Source organism: Nanorana parkeri, unplaced genomic scaffold (assembly GCF_000935625.1).
Source record: "Nanorana parkeri isolate BGI_ZX_2015 unplaced genomic scaffold, ASM93562v1 scaffold179, whole genome shotgun sequence".
NCBI lineage: Eukaryota > Metazoa > Chordata > Amphibia > Anura > Dicroglossidae > Nanorana > Nanorana parkeri.
Genome location: NW_017306447.1, coordinates 1,890,250 through 1,906,784, shown reverse-complemented (window position 1 = coordinate 1,906,784; position 16,535 = coordinate 1,890,250). Strand labels below are relative to the sequence as shown.

Below are 16,535 nucleotides of genomic sequence, written 5' to 3'. Positions count from 1 at the left end.
CCCTTTGACTGATATTGATAAGGATTGCGGTAGGCATAGAGAAGCTGCCCCATTTGCACTGTCTGTACTGGTGTAGTTCACCCCATCAGACAACAATCACCTACAAGTACATCCTTTTTTGTGAAGTGACAGGCAGGTGCACAGCTTTGACCAATTGCAATATATTCCCCTGGTTTACTGTAGGAGAACAAATGTTGTAGCTAGACCCCCTGGTCATCCACCATACTCTAGACTGCTACCTAGGTAACTTTGTGAATGATCCAGCTGTGCAATAAATAGATAAGCACTAATGAGATTTAGGGTACATCCATACCCCTGCATGGGAGGTGTGGTCTATTTTAGATTGCAACATGTTTTACATGCGTTACCAAACCAGAGATGCAGCATGCAATGTTTTTTCCATATGACACCAAAATGCAGGTGTGAATGTACCCTTAACTCAAGGGTAGCCAAACTCCGGCCCTCCAGCTGTGGTGAAACTACAAATACCATATTGCATCTCTGTCCAGGAGTCATGTCTGTGGCTGGGAGAATCTTGCAATGCCTCATGGGATTTGTAGTTCCACCACAGCTGGAGGGCCGGAGTTTGGCTACCCCTGCCTTAACTGGAAGGAAACAAAAGTTGTTGCCTATGGTCCATTCCTATATGTGTTTCCTTAATGGTGCAATCAGGGCCGGATTTCCCATAAGGCCAACCAAGGCCCGGCCTCTGGGCAGCAGGGAGTAGAGGGGCAGCAGGGGTGTGGAATTCCTATCTCCCAATGCCCAGGACGTGCAGTTCCGGGCGGGTAGTTGTTTTCTACATTTAGCCCTGCTTCTTGTATGCATCATTTTGTCTGCTTATCTCCAAGCCTGATGAAGGGGACCCTGCGAGGCCCCGTAATTGGTACGATCTCCCACTTTTTAAAGTGTCAGCTCATTCAAAATTAATAGGCTGCCTTAACTCAGTGTACCCTAACGCACAGTATAAACACAACGCTTAGTGTGAAGGTGGCCTTAAACTATGGGGAACTATGGGGTTAGTGCTCTTCCCCATAGTTCTCCTTGGGGTAACGGGAGGACACAAACTAGCGTCCTCCCGTCACCCTAACCTCAGTATACCGCGTGCTACAGCTCGCTAGTGCTGCTGGTCCCAAACCACTGACATATCCTGCTATGGCTACAGAAGAAAAAAATGTACTTGGACTGCAAAATGCATAAACCACGTATCTGCTGCTTTGGCGCTGAAGTCTCCGTCTGTCTTTGTGCCTCCCGGCTATGGATGCTGCTAAGCCTGGACATGTAGCATATGTAAGCTTCTTCTGTCCAGCACATTTCACAGTCTCCAAAATTTCTTCCTCAGGCACTAGAAATTTACTGACAACGCAGAAAAAGGATCAACGCCCAGCAGGGCGCAGCCCAAGCGGAAACCTGGTTTATGCTTCTATCACTTACTCCACTGACACAGAGCCCAGTATTATTGGTGAAAGCCCAAGTGGTGAATATGTTCTGCCCTCTTATATATAGTAGTACACAGGAGTAAAGCCATTTTACAGAGAGTCTATTGGGTTGAGTATCAACTGCTATCATGAGCATCCATTAGGGATGCATGCATGTTGGTGTTATGGCATTTGGTTCTATGCACACCAATATAGCTGCCTGGCACATGCACTGTTGTCTTGCTCTCAGCATAGGTTGGGGATGGACACAGACGTGAGCTTGGTGTGGTTTATCTGATCCACCACTGTAATATTAAGGCCCTGTGATCTCTTCTGTGTCATTAAAAACACTGGGCCTTAATTATCGTTCAATGTCCGAGTGGAAATGTACACTATATGGTCAAAAGTATGTGGACACCGGACAACCATACCTACCTGTATGGCCAGAAGTATGTGGACACCCCTCCAAATGATTGAGTTCAGGTGTTTCCAGTGAATGGTCAATGCTAAAGAATTCAAAGACATTTTAGAGAACTGCGTGCTTCCAACCTTGTGGCAACAGTTTGGGGAATGCAGTCTTCTGTTCTAGGATGCATGTGCCACTGTTCACAAAGCCATAAACCATAAAGTCATGGTTTGGTATGGAGGAACTTGAGTGGCTTGCATGGAGCCCTAACCTCACTCCTACTAAACTTTATTGGTATGAATCAGAACACTTATTGTGAGCCAGGTTGAATATAAATACCTGACTCACAATTGCTCTTCTGGTTCTTACTGAGCAAGACCATTAATCTCAGGTTATATACACAGATTAATTTACAGTATAAGCACTGGAAGTAGGAAAACAGGAAAAATAAAAGCAACCAATTGCGCTCGCAGTTACTTATGTAAGATGAAAAAATAATTGGTTTTCAGGGGCAATTGCTCCAATATAGTTCCAGTTTTCAAAAATCAGCTGTGTAGTCCAGAACACAATACAGTAAACGTATTACTGTAGAAGACATATAGAAGACATTAAACATCTACCTAAACTTCTACTGAAGTAGGTAAGAATTATTGGAAGTTTGATTGGCTGCCAGCGGTAATAATATTTTCTGTTGTGAAGCAACCTGCTTTATGTATTCTATAAGGCTTTTTGTTAAAACTGCGCAGAACAAGAACGTCAATTTTTCATGATAAAAACAGATATATAGACTATGTGAATAAAGCTTTGGGACACAATATAGTCCAAAATATGCTGCTCCACCAAAAAGCAGAAACATCCACAGAAGTGACTCCACTACCTATTTTGGGGATAACAGTTCCAAAAAACAAACACTGTCGTCATGTCAGATACAGATATAGACATCCAAATAATGAGCTCCACAAATGTGCAGGATTTATGATCACTCCATATCTATAAATCTCAATGTTGAAAGTACATAAATTGCAGCAATTGAATAGCGTATCACCATTTTATTATAACATATTGCACATTTAGACATTCTCTATATGCTTACATTAGAAAAGTGTCATGTCACCCCGCCTGTCCTACTGCAGTATTAGTGGCCATTTCCTCTCACCTGCCGTGCATTTGGGGCTTGTCTCTGTGTGTGTAGGAGGTCACGTGGTAGAGTGATAAATTAATCTGCTTACTCCTATCCTACGCATTTCATCCATTAATTTCTTCTTTGTATTTTGTTATATGTATTAGGTGCCTCTGTGTTATCCGAATGCATGGCAAAGGCCAGTGTCCATGCCTTGCCCGGTGCTTACTTACCCCAGTGTGATGAGAATGGTGGCTTCAAGGCTACGCAGTGCTGGAGAAGCACCGGATATTGCTGGTGTGTCTACAAGAATGGAACCGAGATTCCAGACACCAGGTCCCGCGCTAAAATTGACTGCGAAAGTAAGAACACCCATGTCTTACTCATATAGTTGAAGGTACCATGAGATATAGAAGGAAAGTCAGAAACAATCATTTGTGATAGTGTTTGCTACATATACATTCCTGGTGCTGGCCTTCTCTCAAGGAGGACAGTAGTGATTGTCCAGGAAAATCCATACTGGTCACTTTTCCCTGAGTTTGTCTGCACAGGTCACAGTAACTATACACATTGTTTCCTAGTACAACTGAAATTGGTTGGATGACTAAACATTTAACTCATGGCTATGGACATCCTAAATTCTGTTGTGCTATGAAAGTATAAGAGGGGCTACACCTGCACAGTAGATTTTTGTACAATTGGCATATCCAAATTGTAAAGGGCCCCAGCAGCATTCTGGGGAGTCAGGATCTGAGTCCACACCTATTTTGTCTGCTATGTTATCTGCATGCATGCTGCAGTGGAAGAAGGTAGCAGAGCAGGGCATTTACTTTTCCCATAATGCTTCTTTTCATGGTCCCCCATACAATATGTTAGGGCCTGTGCCTGAATCTAGAATTCACTGACAGGTGCATTTCACCTGCAATTGGCCACCTTCTGACCTACATTTGAACAGCTTCACATGGTTGTTACATTCCCTTATGCTGGGCACACACCTTACAACCATCGCAAGACTTTTGTCTTGCGATGGTTGTAAGGTACTTACAAAAACGTACGATCTGCCTATCTTGGACAGGCAGATCGTACTTGCGATGATCGCAAGCCGTGCCCCCCTGAGGGGCGGGCTTCCGATGACCGCAATGCCGAACGGGCCCGTCCGGCTTTTATCTTACGAAAAAAAGCCGGCCCGTCCGGCTTTTATCTTACGAACATGCTACACACCCGCCGAACATCGTACGATGCTCGACGGGTTTACGAACATGTTTGTAAGTTTAAAGTCGTGCGACCTTACAGTAGTAGAGGTCGCACAGCTTCCACACACCTTACGATAATCGTATGATCTCAGGATTTCCCTCGATTATCGTACGGTGTGTGGGCACCCTTAGGCCTGTATGGGAATGCAAGTGAACAAAAGCCCACTGATACAGGTTCCTACCATGGGAGTGATAGAAAAGCAAGCTGGGTAAGAGTTAGGTTTCACTTAAAGTGCATGTAAACCCTAAATTAACATCTTAATTTGCATCCCTGTAAGATAGGGACAGAATAATTTGGATAATTCAGCAGCGTGTGTGCTTTTGTATTGGTAATTTAAAATGAGAAGCTCAATTGATATTCAGCAACTCAAAGCACCACTAAAAGGGAAACCAAACTCTTCTTACTGCAGAACTTTAGTCAAGACAAAACTGAACAATAAACTGGTAAAGGATCAGACTTTGTCCACCTACCAATGGTGATAAGCCTCAGAGAAAGACAGTCCCAAAACAGAATCCAGCATGCCACATGGAAGTCCTAAGCTGAACTAAAGATCTCACTTGGACCTACAAAAGCAGTTCTTGTAGGGGCTTATTCTGGATACTCACAGGTGCTTGCCTGATTCATTTGAGAAGGGTTTTATTAGAATGTCTAGGAGTGCACACCTTTAGTAGTCGACCATGTCCAGGACACCACACTTGTGAGGCTTTACTCTCCCTGACCACTTTTATTTAAACATTCTACAACTAATAAGCTGCAAAACATCTCCTAAAGCATGCTGGAGGTTGTTGCTGATTCCAAACTAACTTTATATGACTGCAACTCAGCACAGTTCTGTAAACCATAAAATAATATAACTATTTTTCATGTCCTGGAATGTTAATTCCCTCAAGGTTTTCATTTGAAGAACTAGGGCCTGTGTACAAGGACAGAAATATGTTGAATGTAGTATTGCTTTAACCTGCTGTTGAGCTGCTGCTTCAGAGCTACTTTGAGCTGCTTTTGGCATGCTTCAAGCTGTTTATGCTTTCACATTAACCTTTATGAGGAAGAGAAGCAGTTCAAAATCATACAAACACTCATGTACAATTGGTGAAGTTCCTTAATGGCTGATTTCAAGCATAGACATGTATGCTTATGCCTCCTATAGGCTGCATGTATATGTCACTGAGCTGGTAAAGGGAACAGGGGAGGAAACACCTCTGATGCCAGATCAGCTTAAAGGAATAGCAGTGATTTAGGTTTTTAGACCCATCCAAATCGATCCCCAGGTCCCTAAGAGTGGTTGGTCAGGGTGTCAAGTGAAAAGAGATGGCTGTCTGATCTAATTTAGCATATTCTTAGTGATGTAATTTTCTTCTTATGGCATGATTGTCTGCATCATTATTAATGTATGGCTTCAAATGAGATGCAATGCTAGACATATCAGATTTTATTTATTAAAGTCTAAATGTACATTTTTTTTAACAGATGCTACATACGAAGTCTTTGATGGCTCGGATATGTAATAGACTCCATCCTTTCATGGTAAATGTTACGTATTTACTAGTCTTTTTTTTAGCTTGGTCCCATTTATGTGAGAAATGTATTTTCATTAATTTCGGATGAGTTCAATGATAATAACAAAACACAAATTAATTGCAGAAAAGTGACATTAAATGTTTACTTTGTTTCTTTTTAACTTTTGACCATCCACAGAAACAATAGAAAAAAAAAACAGCTTGCGGTTCCCCTGTATATTCCTACCAGACCCTTTAAGATTGGTAGGAATTTTAAGGGGAACCCCAACGAGAAAAAAAAACATGGGGCCCTCCCTAAAATCCCATACCAGACCCTTAATCTAACCCTAATTAATGATATTAGAACTGTTTATGGGGTGATAGGGACAGAGCAGGGGAGTAAAAGGGATATTAAGGGGGTGATGGGAACAGAGTATGGGGACATAGGGTAATATGGACAGAGCAGCATTAGCTGGCAGCCAATTGGCAGCTGGGAACTCTGTGCATCAGCCAATAGGTGAAGCGGCATCTGGCCACATGACCAAATGCTTAGGGGAAAAAAAAAAAGAAGAATACAGACAGTGTTGGTTTGATTGCATGCAGGGGGCAAAATGGACATATATTTTTAGAAATCATTGATTATGAAGATCCTCTTTTGTTTCAATATGGCTGTAAATTCATGTTTGTGTTTTTCTGCAGGGGAAGACAATCACATCTGATCAAGCAAGGCTGCAATTTTACTACTAATAGACTGCTTAGTTCCAGCTTAGTGCAGAGGCTTTTCTACTTCTAGGGGACAGTCTTTTTTTTTTTTTGTTGTAATGCCATATCTTTACAGTGATTATATAAGGAGAACTGCAGACAAGACACGAAATTCAGTAATAAGTATGGAAAGAAGACAGTATTTCTTTATATAACATATACCTGGTGATAAAAGGCTGACAATGCCAAACGCTTTGCTGTGAAATCACTGCAGCGTTGACACCCTGTGCAGCTGCTGTAGCTGATAGAACTACAGGGCTAGTCACCGATGATAACCCTCCTTCTCAACAGCAGTCTGTGCAGGATCCACCCAGTTCCACTCCCAGGTGTTGTGAGTGACAGCATAGTGCCGTCCAAATCATCGAGATAGAGGAGCATGCGTGGTCCTACAGGGCAGGCTACATCTGGGCACCCCACCCTCTCTAATCATTCCTTCTTTACTCCATAAAGAGTAAAAAAAAAAAGACATTTGCCATGCATATACAGGGGCGGATGTTAAGTTAAAAAAAAAAAGATCTTATAACTATAGTGACTAAGGATACATTTGAAGGTTAGGATGCGGTTAAGTGTTAAGGATTCGTTTTAGGAGTTAGGTTATGGTGCCCCCCACCATAACCTAACTCCTAAAATGAAGCCAACCCCCGTTGGGTGTTAAGGATTCATTTTAGGAGTTAGGTTAAGGTGGGGGGTTAAGTCTTAAGAGTCCTGTTTTTTGGTTTTGGTTCCAAAAACCCCTGCAAAACACTACTGGACCTGGGTTCTCTCTGGGTGCTGAAAACCATTGTCCTGCACCTAGGATCTGTTCTTAATGAATATTGAAGACTCCCTTAATAGTTCCATACATACAGGAAGTTTTAACTCCAGTGACAGGTTGCTGTAAGGAGCACTAGGGCCCCATTCACACGGGTGGACTGGGGGCGGTAAAGCAGCCTGGTTGATGTACAGTTTTAACAGCCCTAGCTGCCCACCGCAACATCAGCACTGTGGCTGCTTTGTGTCGCAGTGTGGTAAAAAATATACAGCATACCGCATTGAAACAATTGAACTTCGCCGCAACTGGATGGGTACACGAATGTGCTGCGGTGCTGCAATAGAAAATTCCACTAGGTTTAAAAAAAAACACAAAAAAACCTGCATTAAGGCGGCAGCAGTATCACCTCCTGAGCAGCCACTGCTCCAGCCCATGAGGTCTACCTAAAAAAAAAAACTATTTCTACCTAACATCACACATATTAACTGGTGAAGTTTGTCTTGCCTGACGTTCTCCTTCATTTTTGTGTTCAGCTGAGTGTTTCCAAGGAATATTACTTTGTACTTTGTGTTATAGATGTACTTTTTTCCTCATAATAAATCTGGCAGGTGATTGATGTTAAAAAATTATCACATCATGGATTCTAATAATAATAAAAAAAAAAAGATTGTAATTAATTTAATATATTATTGTCAAAAAGTGATTTCGTTATTGGGAAAAAACAATTTTCAATTTTTGAGTTGAATATAGATGAAAAAGTTCCTGACTTAGTGCACCCTGGTTTAGAATTTGCTGTAACACTGAATTAAGCCATTGCAAGCTGGGAGAAGCTGAAGTCGGCCATACACCTTCAGATTTAAATCACTCGATCCCCCTCCCCCCATCCATGTTAAAGAGAGTGGAAGAAGGCATCTCCCTTACTGGCTATTGTATTTTGCCAACTGGCACCCACAGCTGTCAATACCAGAATAGTGGCTGCAGTCACTGTTGAGCCAACAATTTTCTACCTGGCTCTTTTGACAAAACTCAATTGAGGACTGTCCACAGCAACAAAGGTTCCTTCAGTATCTGATTGAGAATTGTTACATTTATAACATTAAAATATACAATCAAAAAAAATTGTAATAAAAATTAGACACTTCAGTTTTCAAGATGCTGACAGGTCCAATTTGGATGCAGTAAATGTGAAACATTTTAATACCTTTTAGGAGTTTTAACCTAAATGAAAATTGTTAAAAATCTTGGGACCTCTTTGCACCCAAATTGAGCAGTATTTAAATCACACAACCCCAGGAAATCTCTCCTGCAATTTATATTATTGTGGGGATAACATGCTGACCAGTTATGTACAAATATTACAATATGAAACCTGAGTGCTCAGTAAATAGATGTGCTGCAGTGCCTGATCTCACCAACAGCTGGCGCTGCAGAAACAATCCTCAGTGTATCTCCTGTTCCTGCTAAAATCACAGTGGTCACAAGCAGTTGGGCAGTTCCATTTAAACTGGAAATCCTCTTTAAAAACAAACATACAGTTTTTTTTTGTTCATTACAAAGAGAATTGAACACAACCAAGGACTTGTTAACAATTCTGCACACCTGCAATTAATTACATTACTGTTAGGATTTTCCTTAAAAAAAGAAGAAGTACTTTGATATAAATGTGATTTTTATTTTGCATTAATGAAATAAGAGAACACAGAATTCCCATAGCTGGATAGTAGATTTAGTTTTTTTTGTCTCTTTAATTCGCTTGATACATCTTTTAATGTAAGTAATTAGATAGCTGAGTTAAGGTGGAATCACCACGTGCTTGTTATTATTACCCTTTAAAAAGAGTACGGTAAGTATATAGGAGTATATAAAATATCACATGTATTTAAATATCATTAAAAATCAGAAAATACTTAGGTATTTGTTACATTTCATCCTATGACATCACAGAAACCCCAAGAAACGTTACCTCTCACTACCACTGACCAAATTTTCATAATTATCCATTCATATATTCACCCAAGTAACCCATTTGTATATTCAAACACCCTTATAAAGGAAAAGAAAATGGTCTTTAACCAATATAAGTGGATCAAGTATAGGGCATTGCACACAATCATCCCATAATCCAGTGTTCAGTTCCCCATACACTTTATGGAACCCTGGACTCTCTAACAAGGCGATGGATCCTCCCTTGCTCTCCACATCTTGTGAGCTATTGTGGTTGGCATATCACCTTCCGAATCTCTCCGATCTATACGATAAGGCTCATAATTTAATCGTCCCTGCAGGTAGGATTAGTCAAGTATCTGCATCTATAAGAGACCATAAATGGTGGTTTATACCATTGTCATTTGGGAGTCTGTGCCACTTTACAGATTGATATGTGTAGTCATGGTGTTCACCTGTCATTTCCTTCATATCATACATGATCTGGGTAGGTCCACCTCTCCCTTCATATTTCTCGACACCTGCTGCCATGAGGAGTCATAGGTTTTAATTGTGGTGTTACTGAACAATACTTATATATGAATGTGTTACCTCTGAGGCTCTCCTGATGAAGCAGGTTTTATGTCACTTATGAAATGTGTAGAGTTGTCCTCACTCCACTGATCCACTTACATTGGTTAAAGACCCTTTTCCTTCCCCTTATTTCCCGAGATAAGGCTCTTTAAACATACAAAGCAAAGGGTGAGAGGTAAAACTTCTTTAGGTTTCTGTAATACGTCATATGAAATGTACCGAATGCCAAAGTATTTTTTGGTTATTGATATTGGTTATGATATTTAAAATAAATGTGATTTTTTTTATATACTTATGTTTGTCTTGGTGTTATAAAAGTCTGACATTTTTCCTTTTTTTGTTTAACTTGAATGGTAAATTTAACATTTTTCCTTCCTTTTTAAGTTAATAATAAGCTTAAGGGTTCCATGGTAACTCTCCAGGGTCTTTTTAGTGCGTAAGCATACTATCAGATCTTCGTGTTGAAAATCATATGTATACTGACAATGTAACATGATGACTTTATTAAAAAGGACACATGGAATCTGTTCGGTGTGCAGTATTTATTTTGCCTGGGGAAAAATCTAAAGCACAATCCTGCCCTTCTGCAAGATCTGATATTTCTTGGCAGAACGCTAAAATTAGAGGAGTTTACAAATATATGGAATATTCGAATTACAAACATCCCTTGTGCTGATTGGTTAAATGTGTGCATTATACTTGTTGAAACTGGGGATACGTGACAGGAGACATGTGCAGCTATGCCCATATACCCCCATGGGGGGGGGGGGGTTAAGTAATCTAACAGGAAGTGAGATAGGACAGAGAACACAGAGTTCTTGTGCTTGGGAATGGAGGAAGATGAGCAGCCATTGCCATGTGCTCTAAACAAGGAAAGACTTCTCACTGCCTATTGAAGAAAAAAAAGTATGGATCAACCATTGGAACATTCAGCTCAACAATTGACGTTAAGTACATACTTTTGATAGCAGAATGTCGGTAAATTCGGTTGAGTGCATGTGTATGTATGGGCTAGTTTCAGTTTTCTTCTGTACCTACTGTCCATTTAACTCTGTACACATTGTATACCCTTAATTTATTAGAGATACCCCTTCTTACACATTGGGGTTAATTTACTAAAGAAATAGACTGTTCACGTTGGAAGGGAATTTGCACTTTGCAGGGAAAGTTTCCCTTAGCTTGGTGAATGTGGTGAAATTTCAAGGAAAATAATAATTTAAAAAAAAAAATCACGTGCTTGCACATGATTAGATGATGGAGGTCATCAGAGCTTCACCTCATTCACTAAAGTAAGGGGTAACTTACCCTGCAAAGTGAACAGCCTATTTGCCTTTAGTAAATCAACCCCATTGTGCAAATTCCTATACTTGCTTGCACTGTGTGTAGGGATTAGGACACATAATTGACAATCCAAAACAAAACCGTGTGCCAGATCTACATCACCACTGTCGACACCTGAAACTCCCAACTCCAGGCTTCTATCTATCTATAGAATTTCAATAGGATTTTTGGGGTAAATATTGATCCCTCCTGGAAAAACTGCCATCAAGTGAACTTGTTAGTTTACCTAGTCCAGACAAAGTATGGGTGTGTTCTATAGTCAAATGCTTGCCAAAATAAACACTTTCCCACCAGGGTTGCAGACCACAAAACCAGCCAACAAATTCTAATTCTTGGAGTTTTTTTTTTTGAGGGACACAGGAATTCAGAGCCTGCCACCTACATGAGCATTTTAAGACTGTCAAACAAAAAAGATAGTTAGCCAGCCCAGTATGACCCCCTCCTACTCCCAGCATGCCTGGACACAGAGTGACTGGACATTACAGCAAATACAAAAATCCTGTTTTCCTTCTTGTTCATTGAAGGCGATAGGAATGCAGACATTGTCTGGGCGTCCATAAGCAGTCCAACTGTCGGGTGGGCAGCAAAACACTAACAATCTCCCCAAAAAACAAGACAACTGGGGACTGCTTGCAGCTCAAACAGTTGCCCTATTGATCATATGCCTGAACATCCACCAACTTAGAGATGGTGTGAATAGAAGACCAGATGGCAGCCTTGCAAATCATGAAAACTGTAGCCTGATGCTAAAAAAGCCAAAGAAGCGTTAACAGATCTAGTGGAGTGCACCTTTACAGTAAAGGGTGAAACTTGATCCTCAAGACCATAATCCTAAGTGATGGTTTGTCTAAGCCACCAAGAAATGGTGGCATGAGAAGCAGGTTTCCCCTTATGTGAGCATCAGGAATGACAAAGAAGAGAGTTAGACTTACTGGCAGAAACAGTAACTGTGAGGTAAACTTGCACAGCACTTCAGGCAATGGTTAGAGATCTCCTTCTGATGAACTGAAACTATACAAAGTAGGGATGTCCCGATACCGATGCTAGCATCGGTATCGGGCCCGATAAAGGGCATTTTGACAAGTACTTGTACTTGTCAAAATGCCCCGATGCCTAGCGCCGAAGCTTGCGCTATGGTTTTTTTTCTTACTTACCTCGCCGAGCGTCACTGCTGCTTAGGTGGGCGGAGCTCCAGGTGGGGTACTAATTTAGGTGGCTGGAGACTGCCAGATGACCACGCTTGGAGCGCCGCCCACCGGAGCAGCAGTGACGCGACGCTCGGCGAGGTAAATAAGAAAAAAACCGCAGAGGCGAGTCAGCGCTGGTCCGGCGAGAGGAGCTACAGGTGGGATTCTAATTTAGCTGGCCGGCACCTCTGAGCCAGCTAAATTAGAACCCCACCTGGAGCTCCTCTTTTTTTTTTTATGTACTATGGATCATGATTTAACCTATGCATGTTAGCAGGGGATAATTGTAACTCTATTACTGCAGTGTACTGGACGTATGTGCTGTATATGTACTGCGGATCATGATTTAACCCATTCATGTTAGCAGGGCAGAATTGCGAGCACCTGCCACAAGCTGAGCAACAAGATGCAATGCAGCGATCCTGCCCAGCGCCAACTACGAGAGGCACCACGTGAGGAAACAGGGATCGGAGTGAAACTGTGAGTGAGGGAAGCTGGGACAGGGTTGGCTGTAAATCTATTGCTATAGTGTACTGGACGTGTGTAATGTATATGTAGTACATATATACAGCACACACCTCCACTACACTCCAGCAATAGAGTTACAATTCTCCGCTGCTAACATGAATAGGTTAAATCATGATCCATAGTACATAACATGTAGTTGTACTATGGATCATTTAAAATCACCTGTCCCTTTAAGAAAAAGTAACGGTAGTTGGTATCGGCAAGTACATGAGGAAGTACTTGTACTTGGGCCTGAAAAAGTGGCATCGGGACATCCCTAATACAAAGCATTGGAAGAATCATGTGCTCACCGCCACTTTGTCATTGTTTAAGTCCAGAAAGGGTTCATTAAACCATAAGGCCACCAACTCACTTTTCTCACAGAGGTGATAACAAGAAGCACAACCTTGTGAGTAGGAATATCCCTGATCAAAAGTCAGTTTCTGAATGGCCAAGTGAACCAAATCCCAGACTCACTGGCGAATGCACAGGGAAAGCCTTATGGGAGACATCCTGTGCAAAGGTCTTGATCAAAGAATGGGAAGCCAGCAGTCTCTGGAACAAAACTGGAAATGCAGAGACCTGACCCTTTATGGTGCTAAGGGCCAACTGCTGGTTCAGGCTTATCTGAAAAAAAGTCAGGACTTCCCCCCCAGAAAATCCATGGTGAGAGTTTCTTGCATTGCACCATGCAAAGTATGCCTTCCATGAGAAATGTAGACTTCCAAGCTTTTAGCATTGTGGGAATTGCCAATTCTCTCAGAACTTGGGCTTCCAACAGCTATGCAGTTCAAGCCAGCGACCATGAAACGCAGTGGTAAATTGGTCCTTTAGGCAGAAGATCTGGCCAATCTGAAAGAGTCTGTGGAGTGTCTGCCAGGAGTCTAATCAGGTCAGAGCACCACATCTGCTTGAGCCAGTTCAGAACTATGAGGATCATCAAATTGCCCTCCATTTTGATTGTACCAAGTAGTTGAGGAAGACGTTTCAGGGGAAGTAAGGTGTAGATCAGGGCTCAGGCTGTACTGATCCCACAGAGCCACTAGATTAACTGCTTCCACTCTTATCTGGAAACAAACCTGCCCAGTATCCCTCACTGGTATCAAAGGTCCTGGAACACCTCCGGGTGTAGTAATCGTTCCTGGGGTCCTTGATGTCCACAGGGGCCAAAAAGTCTCACTGATGTAGAGACTATGATCAACCTGCTTCCACCCTTGCATTTGGAAACAAACCTGTTCAGTTTGCCAAACCTAGAGACCATGAGGTCCACATCCGTCATCCTTCCCCTGTGCTACAGGTCCTGGAACATCTCCAGGTGTGGTTCTCATTCCCTGGGTCCAAGTGCTGCTGGTTGAGAGGAAATCTGCTTGCTGATTGTCCAAGCCTGGGATGTAAATTGAGGACATGGCTGGAGCATGACGTTCTGCCTGTGACCGAATCCACTGCAACCTGGTCTTCGGGACCCAGAAGTGAAACTATAGCGTGTAATCCCTGGAAACCACCTCCTTCACCCGTGCCCACAAAAGCAGACAGCCCTTGGCAAGTGGGGGCGCCCCCCTCATGCTGAATGTGATTTGTCTGCGGGATAGGGGGACTTGGAACCTGAGCATTTATGGGCTAAGTGGGAACCAGACTTGGCTTTGCAAGTTGAGGCATGTAACAAGGACAATGCTTGGCCTCTGGCAAGGATTAGCCTTCCCAGATTGATCCCTATGTATTTTTTGCTGGGTTAGATAGGTACTTTTGCCTCTGGTAACTTTCTTCATTACAGGTTCCCGAAAACAGGTATTTCAATGGCTCCTCTGTGTTTAAGAAAAAAAAATGTTAAGTAAGCTCATTCTAAAGGTTTTGTGAAATATTGTCATACCATCCATTATGTTAATGATTTCTTTTATGAAGTATGGCGACCGAGAAAACCTTTTAGATGTGAATAGTGGTGAAGGTTCCAGCACAGCAAGACTTTCAAAAGAACCAAGGTCAAATTTCCTCACAGCTACAAGGAATGCCAGGGCTGCAGCATTTCATGCAACACTCCCAAAATGCATTAAGGGCTTACCTTAAATGATGCCTCTTGATCTGATCATCTTCTCTCCAGTAGTTTTCAGGAGTCCCTCCAGCACTGATGGTCTCTGATCCAGCGCTGACTGCAGTGTCTTCTGTGTCTGTTCGCAGGCAGTCTGCAAGCATTGAGTTACCCTGTGTCTCTCCTCTTCTCCCGGCTGAAGATCTCTACTGCGCATGCGCCAGCCCCATGATCCTTCACGGTCGCTCGAGAGTCTTCAGATGGGAGTGAGCAGCGGAGACACAGGTAAGTTTTTACCTATTTAGTAACCCCCCCCCCGAAGGTTTAATTCTACTCTAGCACTCTTTTTGGAACATTTCTTCAGCTACATTGCAATGGCATATTCTATCTAGAGAACAAAAGTACGTAGCAACCTGCAATACGGCTTACTAAAGCTGTTGCAAAACGTATACCTTACATGGGAGAAGGCTTCATAACAAAATTACAAATTCATACCATGGTTTTAATAGAATGACAATGGAACGATAAACATTACACAGCAATTTTACTTTAGTTCAAAACTCAAACATTCCCATAAACGGCAATATTTTGTTAATTTGCTAAAATAAAACTACATATAAAGTATAAAAAATATTTTACAAGGAATAAAAAAAATCCAAGTAATAATTCACAAAGCAGGAGAGACCTGCTATTTTTTTTAGCTATGCCATTAATGAGCAGACTTAAAAATATAGAATTAATTTAGGATTCCAGAAAATAGGTGATGATCACAGCTTAATTATTCCAAGTCTGAGAATTCCTATTTCTGAAAAATCTAAAACCCTCAGAAGCAGGAAATACAAACATTTAAATAATATTTTAAAAAAGTATTAACATAGTCGTCGTCTTAACTTCTTTGCCAGGGTACAGGTCACAATATATACATATAACACGTGATGGCTTTTACAATTCTTCTTTGTTGTGCAACTGCAAAAAAACAAACAAAAAAGTATAAATAATATTTTGCTAGTAACTTGAAATTTTGTCCAACTCTGCACTTACAAATACTAGCTTTCCCAACTGCGCACACAGTGAACAGGCACATCGGGAGAATTTATATGACTGCACACACAGTCTATGGACAGATGGATCTAATCTGAAGACAACATTTTACAAGCTCATAGGTCTCTATAGCAGTAAAAACCGGTCAGCTCTCTATGTTCGGGAGCTACAGATGTTGCTTGCAGTCTACTTGTACAAGTCAATGACAGGCTCTGACTATATGCTGGTAAACATTGCTCCGTGCATGTACATCCCAACCTGTATGGAAGTACCGTATTTTTCGCTCCACAATGCACGCTTTTTTTTCCCCCAAAAGGAGGGGGAAAATGTGCCTGCGTCTTATAGAGCGAATACCTATCGCCCGACGCCCGTGACATGCAGTTTCAGGCGCCGGGCGAGTAGTTTTTTGTACATTCAGCCCTGCTGCTGACAAGCAGAGCCAAATGTACAGTGGGAGCCGCTGTTCGTTTAATACAAGTGATCTAATTAGATCGCTAGTATTAAATTGAGCGGCGGCGATAGTGTCCGCCCCCCGCCGTGGTTTTTGGGGACCCATGGTCCCCCATAGGAGCTCACCATAAAGCCCCTTGAGCAGACGAAGAACGTGTGATTAATCTGTGTGATTACTGAGACAGCGCCACCTGTATCAGCGGTCACTAACTGCAGCTTCTGTCACAGAATTTCTGTCACAGAAGCCCTGCGTCCTATCGTC

At 41.9% G+C, this 16,535-nt stretch overlaps 1 protein-coding gene and 1 long non-coding RNA gene across 3 annotated transcripts in view; one reads left to right on the top strand and one right to left on the bottom strand.

The window, feature by feature from the left end:
* Window positions 1-387, bottom strand: part of LOC108785801 — an 18,152-nt gene extending 17,765 nt beyond the window's left edge. The window contains exon 1 of the long non-coding RNA XR_001941153.1: window positions 374-387. This is a non-coding gene — a long non-coding RNA (uncharacterized LOC108785801). The remainder of the gene's footprint in view (window positions 1-373) is intronic.
* Window positions 1-3,354, top strand: part of CD74 (CD74 molecule) — a 21,095-nt gene extending 17,741 nt beyond the window's left edge. The window contains exons 7-8 of one of the 2 annotated variants that reach the window (XM_018554948.1): window positions 1,343-1,477; window positions 3,112-3,354. In XM_018554948.1, the coding sequence (XP_018410450.1) occupies window positions 1,343-1,477; window positions 3,112-3,335 (359 nt within the window). In that variant the 3' untranslated portion in view covers window positions 3,336-3,354. The remainder of the gene's footprint in view (window positions 1-1,342; window positions 1,478-3,111) is intronic. The other variant, XM_018554949.1, reaches the window with a different exon arrangement.
* The last annotated feature ends 13,181 nt before the right edge of the window (window positions 3,355-16,535 follow it).